This window comes from Acinonyx jubatus, chromosome B4, assembly GCF_027475565.1.
Source record: "Acinonyx jubatus isolate Ajub_Pintada_27869175 chromosome B4, VMU_Ajub_asm_v1.0, whole genome shotgun sequence".
NCBI classification, from domain to species: domain Eukaryota; kingdom Metazoa; phylum Chordata; class Mammalia; order Carnivora; family Felidae; genus Acinonyx; species Acinonyx jubatus.
In genome coordinates this window covers 43,718,759-43,740,628 of record NC_069387.1, presented here as the reverse complement: position 1 = coordinate 43,740,628, position 21,870 = coordinate 43,718,759, and the positions used below count along the sequence as shown (strand labels likewise).

Below are 21,870 nucleotides of genomic sequence, written 5' to 3'. Positions count from 1 at the left end.
TTTACCTGTTTGTGGTTTGGCTATGTTCTAACTGATCAAGGCTGCACTTGACTCCAGACTACTTGTTATAGCTGATCAAGGCTGTACCTTACTCCGGACTGCATACACGTTCAGCTCAGATCCCTGTATAGATTTCATTTTGAGAAGACCAGGCTGCCTGGTCTATGATTTTATAGCAGAGATAACAGCTAGCAGAAATGTGTCTCTTAGTGCCTGGTCTCTGAAGTCATGAGCTATCACATTCCCACTCACGTTACATTGTGAAAACAAGTGATCACATCCTTACATTATATTGTGAAAGCAAGTCACATGGGCCAACTTCTCGTGGTTGTCTGTAGAGTATACTCTTTTCAAAGTTGTCAGAGGGAAGAAATGTAGATTCACTGAAAATAATCTAATCTACCATTATAGCCATAGGAATGTTTCTTTTATTATATTGCTTGATTTAGATAAGTTTGTAAAAGAAAATAGGGATAGTTTCTAAAAGATATGTTTGCAAAAGTAAATGATTGGGAAATGGATTAAAAATTTAGTACTTTCTTAACTTCCCAACTGGGTCTTTTTCTTCTGTGCTGAAAATCCTCATAAAGCAGTTTTCTACAGTGACAGACAAAATGGTATAGGTGCTTTCACCATGGTCCTTGATCAACTTACAAATAAGGTATAAGCATAAAGGTGTAAAGTAAGGACATTGGCAGTGAACGCGGTCACTTCATGAAATTTCTAAGTGCACACTTGTAGTCCTGGGGCTCAGTTATGTAACTCCTCTGGCTCAGTTTCCTCTGCTAGAAATTATGGAAGAAATAGTATCTTATTTAGAGTTACTTGAAGAGTATTTGAACAGTACTTCTTGGCCCATGAGTGTTCACTAGATCTGAGTCGTTTTTGCTTAAGAGCTTGATGCTTTTGTGCCATCACCTGTGACATGATGACCTTAATTGTAACAACTTATGTAGGAATAAATAAAAATAAACAATATGATGCCTATAGATCCTTGAAATAAAGCCTAAGTCCATTAAGTTCTTCCTGTCTGTGATCTCTTTGTACTGTGCTTTTCCCAATATTCAATAAAGGCCATTTTCCAATAAAACTGATGCTCTGTCTTCTTCCTTCCACCCAGTGAAATAGCAGGACATCAGAAATGTAATCTGACAGCCATTTTGACCATATACACCAAAGAAATCTGCATCAAAAAATGTGAGAAATTCAAGACACATCATGTATGGACACTAGAGTAATTTCTTCCACATATGTGTTTCATAGTTTGAAATCAAGTCGCAATTACTGTTCTTCCCCTTATCGGCCAAGAACCCCAGTCTCCTCACAAAGTCTGTTATTTGGACATATGTAAAGACTGTCTCTTTTGGATTTGAAGAATTTGAAGGGGATTTTCAAGCTGTGACACGATAGCCTGTTTGATTAGTAGATTTGGGGGTCCTACAGGGTCCAAGGTAAAGAAGGGATTGAAATGTCCTTTCCCTTCCAATGTTGGAGTATCCCATCCACACATATGCATCTGTTACCATAAAGAATGGAGAAAAATAAGAGATGCTGCTAAATACATTCCAATGTAGAACCCCTCCCAGTTTTCTCCCAAAGCATTTTTTACATTTCTACATACATGCATAAAACAGTGCAAAAATTATTACCTATACCCATAAGAAGCCATGGAAATTATTTATGAGCTTGGGTTAGGGGATCCACCAACACCACTGGAGATATATAAATATGGAACATTATTAGGGAGATGATCATCAAGAATACATTGAGAATAGAAAGAATCACACAGAAGTCAGGGATATCAAGATCAAATTGGTAATTTTCTCTGTGTCTACCTTGTGAGATTATGCATAGGTATTGTACATATTGGGCTCATTACTTTGGCTCCCATAATGCAGAAAGGACTGAGATGTGTATCGAGAATCTCTTGTCCCAAATTTACTAATATTAAAATTTTGTGTTCTCATAATTAATGGGTGTAAAGTTGGAGATAAATCTCTAGGGGCACCTGGGTGGCTCCGTCGGTTTAGTGTCTGACTCCTGATTTTGGCTCAGTTCATTATCTCCTGGTTCATGACACTGAGCCTCACATCACATCGGGCTCTGCACTGACAGCATGGAGCCTGCTTGGGATTCTGTCTCTCCCTCTCTCTGCCTCTCCCTCTTTTCTCTCTCTCCCTCTCTCGCCCTCAAAATAAATGAAGTTATTTAAAAAGAGTCCTTGAAAACGAATTCACCTTGCCAGCATATTCCAAAGATATTTTCATATCTAGTTCATCCGTCGTACCTAGGTCACTTGGTTTGCCATTATTAGAAATAGTTAGACACTTGATATCATAAAAAGTAAACTCCAATTACCCATATTATTTTGAGTAATTTTGCATGTGGTGTTTTTTATACTGCTAGGCATAGATTTCATTAAAGTTAAAAACCCAAAAGGGGAACTCATGTTTAAACATGTAACAAAGGACAATATAAATTGTTTAATTTAAAACTTAAATGTGTATAAGTACAGGAATAATAGATGTAAGTACCCCCAACTTCAGAAGACATTAGTGAATTTTACATGATTTGGCATCATTGGTGAATGCTTTGGATTAATCCTACCTATATATAGAAAGAAGCAGTCAAACAAAACGAGGAGATAGAGAAATACGTTCCAAATGAAAGAAAAGATAAAATCTCAGAAAAAATGGACATAACACGGAGATAAGCCATCTACCTGATAACCAGTTCAAAGTAATGATCATCCACATGCTCACCAAACCCAAGAGAAGGGTAGATGAACACAGTGAGAACTTCAACAAAAAATGGAAAATTTAACCAAAGAAACAACAATCAGACCTGAAGAGTACAATGATGGAAATTAAGACTACATTAGAATGAATCAATAACAGATTAGGTGATGCAGAAGGATCATCTACCTGGAAGAAAATGTAGTAGAAATCAAACCAGCAGAACAACAGCAAGAAAACATTAGTTTTATTTTATTTTATTGTTATTTATTTCTATCTTGGGGAGAGAGAGAGAGCATTTGAAAAGGGAGAGGGACAGGAGAGATTGAGAAAGAGGATCTCAAGCAGGTTCCACACTCAGTGCAGAGCCGGACGTGGGGCTCCTACCCTTGATCCTGGGATCATGACCTGAGCTGAAATCATGAGTTAGAGTCTCAACTGACTGAGCTACCCAGGAGTCTGAATTCTACAAAATTTTTCAAGGGAGTTGACACCTCTGCATCTTAAATTAGTCTCAAAACTGAAGACAATGGAAAGTTTCCAAATTCATTCCATATGGACAGCGTTACCCTGAAACCAAAACCAAACAAGGAAATCAAACACACCCAGACACACACACACACACACACACACACACACACCCCACAGTATACGCCAATATCCCTGATCACATGCAACAATCCTCACTCAAGTATTAGCAAACTGAATTCCACAATACAAGAAAGGGTTCAAACACCATGATTGCATGGGTTTATTCCACTTATGCAAGGATGCTTCAAGACCTGCAAATCCATCAACCTGTCACACCACATTAACTGACTGAAACATCAAAATCATGTGGTCGTCTCAAGAGATGCAGAGAAAGCAGTTGACAGAATTAAACATCCATTTATAGAAAAAACTTCCCAGTGTAGAGAAGGAATTACCCTCCATAAATAAAGTTCATATATTACAAGCCCGCAACTAACGTCATTCTCAACAGGGAAAAGCCAAAAGCTTTTCCTTTCAGATCAGGACCAAGACCAGGAAATTCACACTTACCACTTTATTCAACACAGTCCTGGAGGTCCTAGACACAGAAATATGAAAAGAAAAATCAGTCAAAGACATCCATGCTAATAAAGAAAATGCAAAACACTCACTATTGGCAGATGACTAAATTTCTAGAAAATAAATGAGACACTACACCACAGTAACATATTAGAACGAATTCGTGAAATCAGTCATGTTTCATGAAACAAAATTAATATATAGAAATCTTTTGGACTTTATGCAGTAGTAATAGTCTGTGAGAAAGAGAATCCCATTTATAATCGCATTTATAAGAATCAATTACAAAGAATATTTTAACCAAGGAGGTGAAATTCTTACACACCGAAAATTCAAGCTATTGTTAGAAGAAATTTGAGGATGACACAAATAAATAAATAGGAAGATATATACTGTGCCTATGGAATGGAAGATATAATATTGTGAAAATATCCCAATTATGCAAAATGACCTATAGATTCAATGCACTCGTTATAAAAATACTAATAGCATTTTCACAGAACTAGAATACATTACCTGAAAGTTTGTATGGAACTACAAGCAACTCTGAATACCCAAAGCAATCATTAGAAAGAGGAACAAAACTGGAAGAAACATTCTCTTACATTTCAAAGACTACTACAAAGCTCTAGCAATCCAAGCAGTATGGGACAACATAGACACATAGATCAAAGGAATGGGGTAAAAAGCCCAGAAATAAATGTGTGTCTATGTAATCAATTAAATGTGACAAGAAGGCAAGAAGGGACACAAGGGAAAAGAGAGTCTTCAGTAAATAGTGTTTATAAAACTGCAAAACTATGTGCTGAAGAATAATACTGGACTACATGTTTACGCCAAACCCAAAAGAAACCTAAAATGAATTAAAGAGGTAGGGGTAAGGCCAGAAACAATAACTCCTACAGAAAGCATAGTCAATAAACTCATGGAGATAGTTCTCATCATTATTCTTTTGGATCTATTTTCATAGAGAATGGCAGCAAAATGAAAAATAAACAATATGACAAACCACAAGGCATTTCCCCAGCCAAGGAAACGGTCAATAAAAGAAAAAGGCTACCTACTGAATGGGAGATGAATTTGCAAATGATATATCTGGCAAGGGGTTAATATCCAAAATATATGAAGAATTCCTCCATCTTAACACAAAAAGAATGCAAACACATGATTAAAAATTGGACCTAAGACCTGAATAGGTATTTCCTGACACAAGATATGCAGATTGCCAACAGACATGTGAAAAGATGCTCGGTATCACTAGTCATCAGGAGAACAGAAATCAAAATCACAATGAGATAGCACCTCCCAATGTCTGAATCCAAAAAACATGAAATAACAAATATTGGTGTGCATGTGGAGAAAAGGAAATCTTAGGCACCGTTGGTGAGAATTTAAACTGGTGTTGTCACAATGGGCAACAGGATGGAGGTTTCTCCAAACATTTTTCTCATTTTTGACACAGTTGATGGATCTAGAGGGTTTTATGCTAAATGAAATGAGTCAGACAGAGAAAGGCAAATATCATATGATTTACCTAATGATGTCAAAACAAAAACAAACCAACAAGTGAAAAAAACAATAGGCTCACATGCAGAGAGACCAACTTTGTGATTTCTGTAGGGGAGTGGGGACGAGGGATGGCTGAAAGAAGCGAAAGAAAGTAGGTGGTACAAACTTTCTGTTATAAAATAAATAATTCACAGGGATGTAAATTACAGCATGGAGAATAGAGTCCATACCATTGTATTAATTTTGTATGGTGATGGGTGATCGCGATGATTTATCATGGTGATCATAGCATAACGTGTATAAATGATGAATCATTATGTCTACACCTGAACTTAATGTAATATCACATGTCAACTATACATCTGGGAAAATAAATACATGAAAATGAAAATAGTATTGTCAACCCATTTTGCCAAATACAAAACAAAACAGAACTACAGACCAAAGGAAACATGCACGTGAATATGCCCAAAATTATTACCAATTCAAATCCAACAATGAAAACAAAGGAAAAGAATTCCAGTGATGCAATGCAGGTAACTTAGAAAGTTTTATTGCTTGGATGTTCATGTTATTTAATTGTCTTTTAAAAGTACTTTTAAAAGTAGTTTCTCTGCCCTACACCAATATTTTGAGTTAAGTGAAATTGTTAAACACTCATTAATTTTCCCCTACAGAGTTAGACTTAGGCTTTTGGTTTGTTTGTTTGTTGATCACAAATATTCCTATTTAAATACAGACACCTAGTTACCATTGGAGAATGAATAAGTAAATAGCATGAATAATTATTTAACATTCAAATCTGAAATGGTGCTATTGCTCAATATTATTCAATGTTTTATCCTTCCCACAGGCATTTATTTTTTCCAGCAGAAACTTTAATAACATATTTACAAATAATACAAATGGAATGTAGGTATGTTAAAAATGAAGGTAGAATTTGAGAAGATCCATTCAGAAATTGATGTCTTTATGGCAGTCGCAAAAAAATTGAAAATGTAGTCATTTTTCACTCTTAGTGTCAAAGATAATTAAACCCCCGTCTACGGGTTGATGATTTTAGAATATTTTCAGTGAAATAGAAATGACATATCAAGGGCATAAGAAAAAGAAATACGTAATATGTAGATGTAGCAAATTTGCCTAAAAGTAAAACAAAAACTTCTAAGATATTTTACACAAGGCCTAAGTCCTCAGTGTTTGTCATTCAGATGGAAGTAAGTGAACAGCCTGGGTGGTTAAGTCTCTGACCCCAGTATCTCGTGGAACATAAAATTTGTCAGAGGCATTTGCTGAGGCACAAATGAAATGCCACACTGCAAGCTCAAAGCCTCTACATTCTGGAGGTGTGTGAGGAGATAAAGTGTCTTCAAAATAGCCCAAGGGCAAGAATTTCCTGTTCAAATTTGAAGTGACACATTGATGAGAAATCTACTTTTTCCACTATTGCTTCACTCTCAGCGCTCACAGGGCCGGCAGGCTGTGAAGACCACAGACACTGTCTGGTTACGAGAGGAACCTGGTTCCCTCTGGACGATGCATGACTGTCTGGCCAACAGAAGGTATGTGTCACCACAGTCCTGCCTTTCTAGTAGTCACCTCAGTGAGTGGGAGATTATAAATGCTGGTGGGATGCACCTGAGGCACAGCTACTATACAATGAAATGACAGAGAACATTGGAATCTGCATTCCAACAATTCAGGGTAACAAACAAGAATGACTATGAGATACATTAGAGATCTTACAATATTCAAATTCTTGCCTGTGGAGAAGTCATTAAGAATATGCATATACCTATGCATAGGTTTGCAAATCAATATAATTTAAGGTGAGATCACAGAAGCATCAGGACAAAGAACACATGATTTGGATTTGTCATCAGTTGTCATCAAGAATATATTATATATATTCGACATTGGTCCAGTCTTTAAAAAAATCCCGAAAATGAGTCCATTATAGCATAAAGGTCAAATGGAATTCCTCATATATTCATTTCAATAAATTAAAGCAGTTTGATTCTTCATAAAACGCGAGGTACCTTGTGTAAACATGCTAATTTAAACTTAACTATAAACAATCCAAAGACTTTTTATAAAATTGAACAAAACTTGGCCAAGAAAGATATTCAATACTGAAAGATGCTCTTGTGCAATGAATTGTTACATGGTCTAAATGATATGAATCAGTAATGATAAATGGGTACTGTGTTACAAATAATTAAAATTGGGGCTCCTGGGTGGCTCCGTCGGTTGGGCGTGCAAATTCGGCAGGGGTCATGATCTCACTGTGAGTTCGAGTCCTACATCAGACACTGTTCTGAAGCACGGAGCCTGGAGCCTGCTTCAGTTTCCATGTCTTACTCTCTCTAACCCTCCCCACTCACGGTCTGTCTTACTCTCTGTCTCTCTCTCTCAGAAGGAAACAAAACAATTTTTTAATAAAAATAATTAATCACTAACACATTATTGAGAACTTAGACCACTCAGATTGAGTTTAAGTGCTTTGTATGCGTTATAGTGTACGTCTTTTAATTCGTATTTTAGATTACTAAACTAGATAGCTAGACATGAAATATATCTTTTTCATTTTAATTTTCAAAAAATTTTTCATGTTTATTTATTTTGAAGAGACAGAGAGAGACACAGAATTAGCAGGAGAGGGACAGAGAGAGGGAGACACAGAATCTGAAGCATGCTCCAGACTATGAGCTGTCAGCACAGAGCCCCGCGTGGGGTTCGAACCCACGAACCATGAGATCATGACCTGAGCAAAAGTTGGTCGCTCGGCCAACCGCTCAACTGACTGAGCCACCCAGGTGCCCCACGAAATAATTTCTGAAGGTGATACTTTGTACTTGGAGAGACAGGAGTAATTCCAGAGTTCACTGACTGCATAGCTCCTTGACTGAAGTCTGAAATGACATTTATGTGAGTTTTAGTATGACTATACAACTAGAGTTACCCTAATTGCCTTTGAAATCATAGATCTTTCTAGAAGTTTGTAACAACTGTGTTCTTCCATAAATGATCTACTCTATTATGTATCGTTTTATGGTTTCATATCTTTGCCATTACATCAGTTGTCACTCTGATGTTAAGTCCTCTTGTAAAAAATGCTTTGTTTCTTCTTGTTTTCACTATTGTTCCTGCTCTGGGCAATTTTAGTGTGTCATGTAACATTTTGCAACATATGAAACATTTCTTCTTAAATTTAACAATTCTCAGGACTCCGCAGATGTTCAAAATAAAATATCACTTTGATAGCACTGCAGTCCTTTTTTAGAAACACAATTTCAAACCACAAATAAAAGTCATTTGCAACAGGAAATTCCTATATGTGCTAAAACTTATATTCTCCCATCTTAGGGGACTTAATTTTTAACCAGTAATGGGTTTTAACATTGTCAAAATTGATACAACACTTTTTTCCTAATCCAGTATTTTAATTACTCTGGTTATTCTAATAGTGTTGAAATATGTCTGTGGAATCTGACCTTACGTTAATGAGGACACTATTATTCATGAATTCCTTTCTTCTTCACTAATTTAGTGCTTTACATGTTTTGCAACCATTACTATTCTGCTATTATTGTAAATAAAAAACATTTATTCTATCATGAAACACTTATTTCAATCTCTACACAAGTTAGTACCAGACTTTCTATTGTTCAACTGCAAATGAGGAGTCTCCCTCACCCTGCACCCCACTCGGTGTTACTGGACTAGCAATGTCGTCAGCACATGACACACACTCTTGATCAAGACCTTCAGGGCAGTTTCATCCACATTGTAGCTGACACTACTCAGCTGCAGACATGAGCAACCAAGGCGTGACTTATGCGGAACTCCATCATGCTAAGGGCTCAAAAAGACAGCAAGTGCAACCTAAGGGCACAAAAAGTTCCATTTCAGTAACTGAGGAGGAGATAGCCTATGCAGAATTGAATCTGCAAAATGCTTCTCGGGACCTTCAAGGGAATGGCAAGAACTCTCCCCGCAAAGGTAAAAAACATTTAATGCAGACAAGTATGTCTGTTTTAGGATTTGAAGTTGGGGTGTAAGGGTGTAGGGAAAGAGTAGGAAGTGATCTCACATAGTTTTCATTTATGAGGACCAGAGCTGGAGGTTGGAATATGGTATTGTAATTGAACGCATTGGTATATTCTGAGAGAAGATTCCAATGATAGTGATGGGTTTGAGGTGCAGGTTATTGTATGTGATTCTGTGTGCATTGTGGGTTCTCTTGTTTGTAAATCTCCTAAATGATTGTTTGCGGGCATCCTTTCTCAGTGTTTGCCTTTCTCTTCCTACTACTCACCTTCATGTCCAGAGAAGCTCATTGCCGGTATCTTGGGAATGCTCTGCCTCGTCTTGATGTCCACTGTGGTAACAATAGCTGTTATTCCCTGTAAGTACGTGTTTGAATGACTAAAAGGGAATATTTCACCTTACTGATCATCAGTTCCTCGACATAGTGTGTAACACTTTGAATTTATTATCTCATTTTAATGCATTTTTAATTCATGCTCTAAGTGTGGAATGATTATTTAGAGGTTATCTAAAGTAGAAATAACAGAATACATTTAGGGAGAATTAACATATATTTGGATTTAATAACTCAAAGGCAAGTCACACAAGAGACTTTATGGTGAAATATGCATTAATTCTTGAGATTGCTTAAACCAAATATTGTGAGAGATGGTGAGGTTTGGTTTTTTAAGCTTTTGAATTATTTTCTCTCTCATGTTCATTACTGTATTAAATTTTTCTGGTAAAATAGCACACCCAATTTTAAACTAAGAAACTCAACTTATTATGATTCATTCATTTAATATTATGGGTTTTTTTTGAGAATTGCTTTAATGTTCTAGCTACTCAAGGACCAGCGCAGAACAAAACATCCCTGGAAACGACAATCCAGAAAGGTACAACATCCCTTGCAAAATTCTGTTATTAGTTTAGTGTCTATTTTAGCTCTATCTTCAAGTAGGCAAAGATGATAACAGATTCTTTTGGAAAAGTGAATTCAAAAATTGCTTAATGATCACCATACCTGTTGTTAACAATTGCCCCACATTTCCTCCTTCTATAACATGATAAAACATAAATCATTCCATAAAGATGGTTTTGTTCACTGACTCTCATGACATGTAGAGATGGACATTTTTGTGGTCGCTTTATTTGGGCACTTAAATTAGGAGATGAAAGCCTAACTCTTCTCTGAGTGTGTGTGTGTTTTGTTTTATCTTTATCAGCTTGTGAGGGTATATGAATATGGTAGGTACACATATGTGTATCCATATACAGTATGTCAATTTTCATTTTGTAATATTCAAAGCTTTTTGGATAATATCTCATATTATCTCTCTCCAGCATGTCTCTGTTGTCATTGTCTGAAAGAGTGGTTTACGTATTCCAACAATTGCTATTACATTAGCACTGAGGGAAAATTATGGAAGGAGAGTTTGACGTCCTGTGCTTCTAAGAATTCTAACCTGCTCTACTATGATGATGAAGAGGACAAGGTAAGTTTTCAAATGTTTCCAGATTCTATTAAAAGCTTGTCATTAAATGGGGCTCCTGAGTGGTTCAGTGGATTAAGCCTCCGACTTTGGCTCAGGTCATGATCTCAAGTTTCGTGAGTTTGAGCCCCACAGCGGGCTCTGTGCTGACAGCTCAGAGCCTGGAGTCTGCTTCAGATTCTGTGTCTCTGTCTCTCTCCGCTTCTCCCCTGCTCGTGCTCTCTGTGTCTCAAAAATAAATAAATGTTAAAAAAAGAACAAGAAAAAGTTTGCAATTAATATTATGCTTCTAGAATTCACCCATAGTTTTATATGTATTTGTAGTTTATTTCTTTTAAAGTGTTTAATATTCCATAGTTTGACTCTCTGACACATTATTTATAGTTTTATACCTTGAATGTACATTTGATAATTTCCAGTTCTTGCTTTTCATAGGAACTTGTGCTTCTAGAAATGCTCTTTTGTCTGAAATTAACTTTACTATCTCATTTTACAACACATCAAGGAAACTAGACATACGATCGTGCACATTGATTACAATAGACTTAGAATTACACAATTCTAAATTACATCATGAGACAGAAGTTTAGAGCCTTTATGAGGCCTGCCCATTTTCCTTTTATGAAATATCTCTGCTTCTTTTGGGGCTGTATACCAATGGAATCATTCAGGGTGTATTTTTATGTGTGTCTCCCTTCTCTCCCAGGTGCTACTTGTAATCCATCTATATTAACACACTTGTCTACAGTTTGTGAATATTCACTGCTCTCATATGAATATGAGATTTTAAAAACCATTCTCAGAAATTTTGTTCCTTTTTCGTAAGTGGGTATTATGAATAATATGTTAGGAAGAGTCTTTTCTATGTCTTCCTCCACATATCATATTGACAATCATTTATTGCACATAGCGACATATTATATATTTATGTAAAATAAATGTATGGTTTTCATAATAAACTAATAATGTATAAATGTAACATTATTGTATTCATGTATAATTATACTAAACTTCTCTGTAAGCATTAGTAGGAAATTGCACAGTCATAGATATGTGCATATTTCACTATACTAACTTATCCCTACATTTTTCTATTTTATGGTGTAAAATACATTGTACCAAATAGGCCTTTGATCCGAAACTCAGCAGTCTCAGGAAAATTAATTAAAGGTTCTGATGGTAGAAACACTACCATTTTCCTGGGTTGTAAATCTCAATGCTATTCTCTTTGGTGAGAATGAGAAGTGCTGGGTTGTGTCTCTTGCCCATTTCTCCAGGACGGTGTCTTCTTTTCACTTCTCAGAAGTCTTTGTCATATTTTAGACCTGAACTCTTTTTTGAACTTTTAAGATGCAAATACCTGCATCTGCATTTTCACTCTCCTATTGGAGTCTTTTAATGATCAGAATTTTAATGTTACCATGGTCCTACTTAGCGTTTTGTACATTACAATGAGTATTATGGACCTATTTCAGAAGTTAGCCAAAATCATGAATAGAATTTCCTGTATTATTTTCCTGCATTTACCTTTTTCTTTATTTCTTTATGTTTTAACTTTCCATGATGATTTATGATCCAACTAGAATTCATTTTTCGTGATGCTTTATGTCTGAGGCTGTGAGATAAGAGTGAAAGTTGTATATTTCTACATCATTACCTCATTGACGGAGCATCATTTATAGCAAAGTAGGTCTTTTCTTCATCAGTAACTTTATATACATAAAGTTTTATATATATATATGTATATATATATGTGTATATATATATATATATACATGTGCTCTAATCTCCTTGATATAAGTAATATAGATATTATATATCTTTATATAGATGATTGTATATTCATAGATCACAGTCTACACAGTCTATCACAACCCACAGCAGTTCGAGTAAAATGTAGAGACTTACTTGCCTTTATGGTCCATTACCGTGTCCCATTTATACTACAAGTGGCCTAAATATTTCTCTGCTTACATGGAGTATCACATGCATGTTATAACTTTGCTTCAACTGACACTTTTGCTTCAAATATCAACAATTTCAAAAACACAGGAGGTGAAGGAAAGTCCATTAGACCTGGTAAGAATTTTATTCTTACGTTTGTCCTCTCTTTCTTCCTTATGATCCAAAATGCCTTCTTTTACCATGTATTCTCTCTAGCAGTTCTTTCAGAATGGGTCTGGTGGTCATACATTTTCTTAGTGTTCCTTGATCGGAGAATGTCTTGATTTCTCTTGCATGCCTGTTGATTCTTTTGTGGGTAGTCCATGGTTTTTTAATAGAATCACCCAGTTAGTGTCTAAAACTTTTCTGTTTATCAAGCATGCCTTTTTTTTCTGTTATTTTGACCAGAGAGAAAAAATATTTTGGAGACTTGGGTGTGTACCTGTTGATGTCTGTGGTTTGCTAGGCTCTCTGACACCAGTGTATGTGAGGTAGAGGGAAATTCCAGGGAGCTCACCACCATGCATTCCTCGGGTCTCCAGGGCTGGGATCTGTCAGCTTTCTCATTAGCTTTCTGAATCTTATGTCATCTCATGTATAATGTTCAGGGATTGTAGCTGTATTGGTGGGAGGACTAAGGAAAAGACTATCCACTCTATCTTACCAGAACAGAAAGTCTGGTCTGGGGTGGCTTTCATTTGAATGCTCCTAAGATTAATAGTGTTGGTCCTATTTTTCTGTACTCACTTGGCATCTATACATGGTGTTTGGTGACATATCTATTGAAATATTTTGCTAATAGTTTTACCTTTTTTTCATTGTATTTTGAACATTCTTTATGTACACTGGCGGCAAGTCTTTTATTAGACGTATGGTTTGTAAATGTTTGTTCACAAGTTTATGACTGTCTTTTCTCTTCCAAGAGCAGATATTATCTGGATGAACTATACTTCATCAATTTCTTCTTCTATGGATTGTGTTTTTGGTACTCTATCAAATCTCTGGCCAACTGTAGGTCATGCGTTTTGTAGAAAATATTTGAACGTTTTTATGTGCGATCAATTTTGAGCACTTTAGTGTAGTATAAAGCATATAATCATTAATCATATTTGATAGTCCATTGTTTCCAGAACATTTGTTGGAAAGACTCTACTTTCTCCACTGAATGACTTTGCATTTTTGTGCAATTGTGCATTTCATATTGTGCGGGTACAAATGTTGCACTTTCTCATCTGTTTAATTAATGGCCTTATGTATTTTTATGTCTGTTTTGTACTTGAAAGATCATCTTTTTTATTTTAAATGTTTATTAATTTATTTTGAGAGAGTGAAAATGCCAGCAGAGGGAGGGGCAGAGAGAGAGAGAGAGAGAGAGGCAGAGAATCCCAAGCAGGGTCCATGGTGTCAGCACAGAGCCTGACCTGGGGCTCCATCTCAGGAACCATGAGCAGTAATCAAGAGTCAGAAGCACAAATGACGGATCTACCCAGGTGCCCACAAAATTGTCCTTCTTTAAACTGTGAATTTATTCAAGTTCATTTTCAGAGTTATGCTACCTACTCAGGATCTTTGCATGGATGTTTCCTATTCATTTCTACCTTTCTAAAGGTTTCATTCAATGTTTATTATTTATTTATTTATTTTGTGTGAGAGAGAAAGTGCATGGGAGAGGGATAGAGAGAGAGAGACAGAGAGAGAGAGAGAGAGAGAGAGAGAGCAAGCAGGGGAGGTATCGAAGGAGGGAGAGAGTGAGCATCTGAAACCAGATCTACGCCATCAACACAGAGCCCCAGGCGGGGCTAAACCTACAAACTGTGACATCATGACCTGAACCAAAACCAAGATTCGGATGTTAACCAACTGAGCCACCCAGGCGCCCAGACACATTTGTGTGTGTGTGAGTGTGTGTGCGTGTGTTTGTGTGTGTGTGTGTGTGTGTTGCATCCATCGTAATGAGTATAAGGTGATAACTCATCGTGAATTTGATTTGCATTTCTCTGCTCATTAGCGATATTGAGCATCTTTTCATACGATTTTTTACCATCTGTATATATTCTTTGCAAATTTGTGTATTTCATTTCTTTGCCCATTTTTTCATTGTCTCTTTTGGTGTTTGCTGTAGTCGTCACTGACTTGTAGATTCCTTGTATATTTTAGATATGATTCCCTTGTTTGATATATGATTTGCAAGTGTTTTTCCCACTCTGTATTGTCTTTGCTGATCATGCCTTTTAATGCACAGAATTGTTTCAGGTTGACATTGCCCAGTTGTCTACAATGGACTTTTCCTTTGTGCTCTGTGGTTTTAGTGGCATAGCCAAGAAATCATTGCCAAGTACAATGCTGTTTTATATCCCCCCTTCTTTCTTTGAGGAACTTTATAGTTTTACATCTTACACTTATATCTTTACTTCATTTGGAGTTAATTTTAGTATACAGTGTAAATGTAAACATCCAACTTCATTCTTCTGCATGTGGGTAGTCAGTTTCCAAACACCCTTTGTAAAAGATCCATTGTTTCCCTATTGAATCGTTCTGGCATCCTTATCAAACCTGATTAGACTGATTATACCTGCGTTTGTGTCTGGATATTTTTAAGGGATTGTTTCCATGGGGGATTTAGGGTCTGTGTCTTTCTGTTCCTTCATCTTGCTGCTTGTATCCCATTCCAATCGGAACTAGTGTGCAGGGCAGGGTAATGGATTATGTCCTAGATAATGTGGCGTAAGGCTGATGGAGGTGGAAGACGTGTCAGCCATCCCTGATTTTCACACTGACTTGAGTCACTTCACAATCCACTCTCTTCCCTCAAGAGTATTTCTTTGTATTTGGCACTGTTCTTTGGTCTTTTCATTATGATGTCATGAGACGTGGATTTGTACGTGCTCCTTCTGTTAGCAGTTTGCTGTGTCTCCGGTCTCTATAATATTTTAAATGATGTTAGTAAGCTGTTCATTCATCGTGCCTTCAGATTGTTGTCCTATTTTATTTTCTACCTCTGTTGTACTTCTCATATTCTACTTAGACCTAAGTTGGCTTTCTGGATACTGTTTTGAAAGTCTCTGAATTCTGTAAATTCGTATATAAAATTCTCTTTTTTCTGTCTCATCCTAAGATATGAATAGATTTTGTTACTCCTCCAATTTCATCAGTTCTTTTCTACCGCATCCCAAATTTTCTGCAGAGAAAATTTAGTGAATTTTCCATTTCAGGTATGTATTTGTTCACTCAGATTCTCTGGGATTTCTTCATATACTTTTATTTCTTGTTGATATTGCCTACTTGCTAAATTACTGCCATCACATGCTCCTGTAATTATTTCAACTAAGTTTTCTGTATAGTTTACATATCTTTATAAGTAGGATTTTTCAATGTTTTTTTCTAATATGTGCAACAATTACCCCATTAGAAGGTCTATTGACATATGCTTTCCTTTCATTGGAAGATATTTTCCAATTTCCCTTCACATTTTTTAACACTTTATGGAGACATTTTTAAAAATACAGTTTATTAAATATGCATTCTCTTTCATTTCTCCTAGATTTATTCTGTTTTTTTGTTGTAAAAACTTTATGGCAGCATCTTCTCCACTGAAGTCTGTTTGCTGATAGTTTTCTTTAATTTTTCCATGTTCTTATTGCTTACGTTTATGACCTTGTGACTTTGAATCCTTGATGTTAATTACTAGTTTTTTTTTGTTTTTGTTGTTTTTTTTGTTTGTTTTTTTAAGAAAGGATGTGTTCAAACACTGCAGGTCACTACAGCTTCCACGTTCTGCAGTGTGACCTCAGTGCCTGTGTGTGAATGCGGGAGGGGACTGTTCAGACCTTTACTCTCAGTTCCCAAGTCTCCTTGTGCTCTTACTTTCTCCTGGGTTCCTCTTGGTCTCCTCTCCATGTGTGTCTATTTTTTCCATATCTAAGAGTGTTACAGAGCCAATGTCAACTCTTCTGTTTCTTTCTCACATCCAGTATCTTTCCATTATATTTATGGGGGTCACAGTGCTTGACACAAACACCTCAACCTCTGACCAGCACAAGTATGGGTTTTCTTCATCATTACCGAGCAAAATCAGCACTTGGAGCTGAAATTCAATGGGTACCCATCCCCATCCCCAGCGCTGATCAGGTCTCCCCCTGTGGTGCCAGCACCCTTGCTCTTTGCAGTTTCTCCCAGTTGTAACATTTCAGTCTTCTTATCACTGAGCCAGGGGTGGGCAGGTGGGGAGACACGGGACCATCCTAGGCAAGAAGATGACAAATGTGCTTCTGACTTGAATCTCCAGGATTTTTTCCAATGTACGTATTTCATAAGTTATTACCTGTGATCCATTTTCTAAACTCTGAAACTGTTTTCACGGTCAGTTTGTCCTCTTCACTTAGTCCTACTAAGTTAATTTTATACTTTTGTGTCCACTGTGTGACATTATATTATAATTTCAAAGTGTCTACAAAGGAAGAAAGGATGAACTTTTATGTGTTATTACAAAATTCAAATGAGTATAAGAGCTTGTATTTGACTCCCAATAAATTTTATTTTCTCATAGTTTTTGTTGAATTTACTCCGTGCTAGTACATGGATTAGAGGCTCCCAGAGAAGCCATCATAATTCATCTGTGCAGCCAAAAGCCTTAACATTTTCTTCCGAAGTGTAAGTCCCATGACAAATTTTTATTTTACGCCTCACAATAATTGTACTTAGAAACAAAAAGAGCAATGTGTGAACAATCGGATAAACACAGTAGTTGAAGGTTTTCCAGAGAAAAATGGTATGGGATCTCTTGAGATGGAGATACATAAGTAATAGTCAAGATGGATGGTTTATTCATCAAAATACTACGGTACATAGTAAGAGACGTAAGTAATCTTACGGTAAGATTAATGGCATATAATTCTCTGTATTTCAGGTTGTCAGTATCTTCAGAGATTGACAAGAATTGCCAATATATCGATTTTCGTACAAAAAAAATTTATTTTGAACCGTGCTCAGTAAGAAGACGATATGTTTGTAAGCACCAGGCATTTTAGTTACCTCATTTTGTTACAATGCTGTTTCACCATTGATAAGGAATCCATCACTCATTACTTCAACAGCCATACAATTGTTTTCAATGCATATTAGAAGATAATGTTTTTAGTGTAAGTTTAGATTCACAACAAAACTAAAAGGAAGTTCCAGAGAACCCTCTATTGCCCCTGTCTGCACACATGCATGGGGTCTTCCATTATCACCATCATTCACTAGAACGTTTCATTTTTTATCAACGATGAATCCGTATCAATGCATATATATCACCCAAAGTCCAACGTGTACCTGAGGCTTCATTCTTTGTGGTATAGAACTGTTTCTCAAATTTAATTATATTAATGTAAAAAATATACACTGAGGTATATATTATTTGTTTCTTACGCTTTTGCTATTTAGTAACATTAATTATATATATAAGTATATATATATATTACATATATATATTACAAATCATGATATAATTGTAAAAATTCTCAACAAAGTGAATAATTCCATTTGTATTTCCAAGTAATTAATTTGTCCTAACCCTTAAAGGACCTCAAATGAGGATTGAACCACCCAGGGTGACGAGGTTATTAGTCAGAAATGAGTCAGGAGACAGAAACAAGGGGACACTTGAAGTAAACATTTATCTACTTATAAGAGAAAGCTTACTAAGAGGAAAAGATAGTAGCTAAAGAAAATTACAAAGAATATCCTAGAATTAAAGGACAGATCACTGAAGCCAGATCTACTCTCTGAAGATGGGATTCAGATGTCATTGAAGACGATGTGGCTACACATAGCTTCATGGCTGACAGGCTCACTGGATTGGCCTGGGACAGATCAGCTCCACACTCCACGGGCTGAACTTGGTGAGGAAGAATCTCAGGCGGTGACTGGCAAACAGGAAGAGCTCCCTGTCACAGCGTCAGGAGGAAAGACCAGAAGACAGGAAACTGACAGATTGCCTACAAGAACTTGCTGGAGGACGAATACACGTGACTTCCTGCAAGACTGCAACTGGCAACCAAGCCATGGCGGCCAAAGGAGAGAAAACACCATGAAGCCAGGAAGAAGTGCCCTTTCTGCTGCACTGGCTCTCCATTGTCTTTTACTGACAAAAGTCAATTTCATGTGAGATGACCAGAGAGAAAATGGATAGGATCTTCCACTGTTATCTGAGAACAGGGCACTGAGGGTGGATTTGGAGCTGAGAGTACTAAACGAACGGCCCCTTGAGGTTATCATAGAAGAACCACAGGGTTGCTGTATAAGAACCATTCAGATCGGCCCACTTCCTCCAATGATGGAACCAAAGTGTACTCTCCAAATCTCTCTTGGTACCACACTATCCAGGGTTAAACTCATTTTGAGGTAGAGATTGCTTTCTAGTTGGATAATAACCGGTGTCTTATTTGTTGTTTTCCTTACATGGGTTCAAATGTTTTGGAAAAGATTTATTTTTTTAATGTTTTCATGCACACACCTCTCTCAGTCTTTACAACCGTGCTAAAAAATACTTTGAGGCAAAAAACTAAAATGTTCAATAATAGAGAAAACAAAAAATTAAAATGTACAAAAATCAGTGTCGGTCAAATATTTAGTTGTTGCCAGAATTCAAGACAAACTTGAGTAATTTGACGATGATTCAGAGATATTTCTACCCTTTTTCAATTATAAGAGGGAAAGAGATTAACCTTGATTATTATTTCCAAACCAAACTCATATTTCACATATATTTATATCTGTGAAGTGAGACATATTCTTTATATTCTCTGTACATAATCCTTATAGTCTTCTAGATGAATAGTCAAAATGAATTGAATATAGTTGTTAATGGGAACTGTAACTAATTACTAAAGTTGTGTTTCATAGTACCCAAGTTTGCAATGACATTGAAAATTACACATTAATTTTTCATTTACTTGTTTGTGGTTTGGCTATGTTCTAACTGATCAAGGCTGCACTTGACTCCAGACTACTTGTTATAGCTGATCAAGGCTGTACCTTACTCTGGACTGCATACACGTTCAGCTCAGATCCCTGTATAGATTTCATTTTGAGAAGACCGGGCTGCCTGGTTATGATTTTATAGCAGAGATAACAGCTAGCAGAAATGTGTCTCTTAGTGCCTGGTCTCTGAAGTCATGAGCTATCACATTCCCACTCACATTACATTGTGAAAACAAGTGATCACATCCTTACATTATATTGTGAAAACAAGTCACATGGGCCAACTTCTTGTGGTTGTCTGTAGAGTATGCTCTTTTCAAAGTATGCTCTTTTCAAAGTTCAAAGGGAAGAAATGTAGATTCACTGAAAATAATCTAATCTACCATTATAGCCATAGGAATGTTTCTTTTATTATATTGCTTGATTCAGATAAGTTTGTAAAAGAAAATAGGGATAGTTTCTAAAAGATATGTTTGCAAAAGTAAATTTTTGGGAAATGGATTAAAAATTTAGTCTTAACTTCCCAACTGGGTCTTTTTTTTCTGTGCTGAAATTCCTCCTAAAGTAGTTTTCTACAGTGACAGACAAAATGGTATAGGTGCTTTCACCACGGTCCTTGATCAACTTACAAATAAGGTATAAGCATAAAGGTGTAAAGTAAGGACATTGGCAGTGAACGCGGTCACTTCATGAAATTTCTAAGTGCACACTTGTAGTCCTGGGGCTCAGTTATGTAACTGCTCTGGCTCAGTTTCCTCTGCTAGAAATTATGGGAGAAATAGTATCTTATTCATAGTTACTTGAAGAGTATTTGAACAGTACCTCTTGGCCCATGAGTGTTCACTAGATCTGAGTCGTTTTGGCTTAAGAGCTTGATGCTTTTGTGCCATCACCTGTGACATGATGATCTTAATTGTAACAACTTATGTAGGAATAAATAAAAATAAACAATATGATGCCTATAGATCCTTGAAATAAAGCCTAAGTCCATTAAGTTCTTCCTGTCTGTGATCTCTTTGTACTGTGCATTTCCCAATATTCAATAAAGGCCATTTTCCAGCAAAACTGATGTTCTGTCTTCTTCCTTCCACCCAGTGAAATAGCAGGACATCAGAAATGAAATCTGACAGCCATTTTGACCATATACACCAAGAAATCTGCATCAAAAAATGTGAGAAATTCAATACACATCATGTATGGACACTAGAGTAATTTCTTCCACATATGTGTTTCATAGTTTGAAATCAAGTCGCAATTACTGTTCTTCCCCTTATAGGCCAAGAACCCCAGTCTCCTCACAAAGTCTGTTATTTGGACATATGTAAAGACTGTCTCTTTTGGATTTGAAGAATTTGAAGGGGATTTTCAAGCTGAGACACGATAGCCTGTTTGATTAGTAGATTTGGGGGTCCTACAGGGTCCAAGGTAAAGAAGGGATTGAAATGTCCTTTCCCTTCCAATGTTGGAGTATCCCATCCACACATATGCATCTGTTACCATAAAGAATGGAGAAAAATAAGAGATGCTGCTAAATACATTCCAATGTAGAACCCCTCCCAGTTTTCTCCCAAAGCATTTTTTACATTTCTACATACATGCATAAAACAGTGCAAAAATTATTACCTATACCCATAAGAATCCATGGAAATTATTTATGAGCTTGGGTTAGGGGATCCACCAACACCACTGGAGATATATAAATATGGAACATTATTAGGGAGATGATCATTAAGAATACATTGAGAATAGAAAGAATCACACAGAAGTCAGGGATATCAAGATCAAATTGGTAATTTTTTCTGTGTCTACCTTGTGAGATTATGCATAGGTATTGTACATATTGGGCTCATTACTTTGGCTCCCATAATGCAGAAAGGACTGAGCTGTGTATCCAGAATCTCTTGTCTCAAATTTACTAATATGAAAATTTTGTGTTCTCATAATTAATGGGTGTAAAGTTGGAGATAAATCTCTAGGGGCACCTGGGTGGCTCAGTCGGTTTAGTGTCAATAGATGCACAGAAAGCACTTAACAGAATTAAAAATCCATTTATAGTAAAAACTTCCCAGAGTGTGTAGAGAAGGAATTTCCCTCCATATAATAAAGTTCATATATTGCAAGCCCACAACTAACGTCATTCACAACAG

The 21,870-nt window shown here is 36.4% G+C and overlaps 1 protein-coding gene across 2 annotated transcripts; it reads left to right on the top strand.

Annotated features, from left to right (window-relative positions):
- The first annotated feature begins 9,037 nt into the window (after window positions 1-9,037).
- Window positions 9,038-18,182, top strand: LOC106965690 (NKG2-A/NKG2-B type II integral membrane protein-like). Of its 2 annotated transcripts, none has more exons than XM_027055047.2 (6): window positions 9,038-9,296; window positions 9,625-9,702; window positions 10,166-10,219; window positions 10,695-10,819; window positions 17,307-17,410; window positions 17,667-18,182. In XM_027055047.2, the coding sequence occupies exons 1-6, from the start codon at window positions 9,110-9,112 to the stop codon at window positions 17,785-17,787; spliced, it is 669 nt and encodes a 222-aa protein (XP_026910848.2). In that variant the 5' UTR covers window positions 9,038-9,109; the 3' UTR covers window positions 17,788-18,182. The 2 variants fall into 2 exon arrangements, with proteins under 2 accessions (XP_026910848.2, XP_053081792.1); XM_053225817.1 differs by having other exon boundaries at window positions 9,040-9,296; window positions 10,668-10,819.
- Window positions 18,183-21,870: the final 3,688 nt, after the last annotated feature.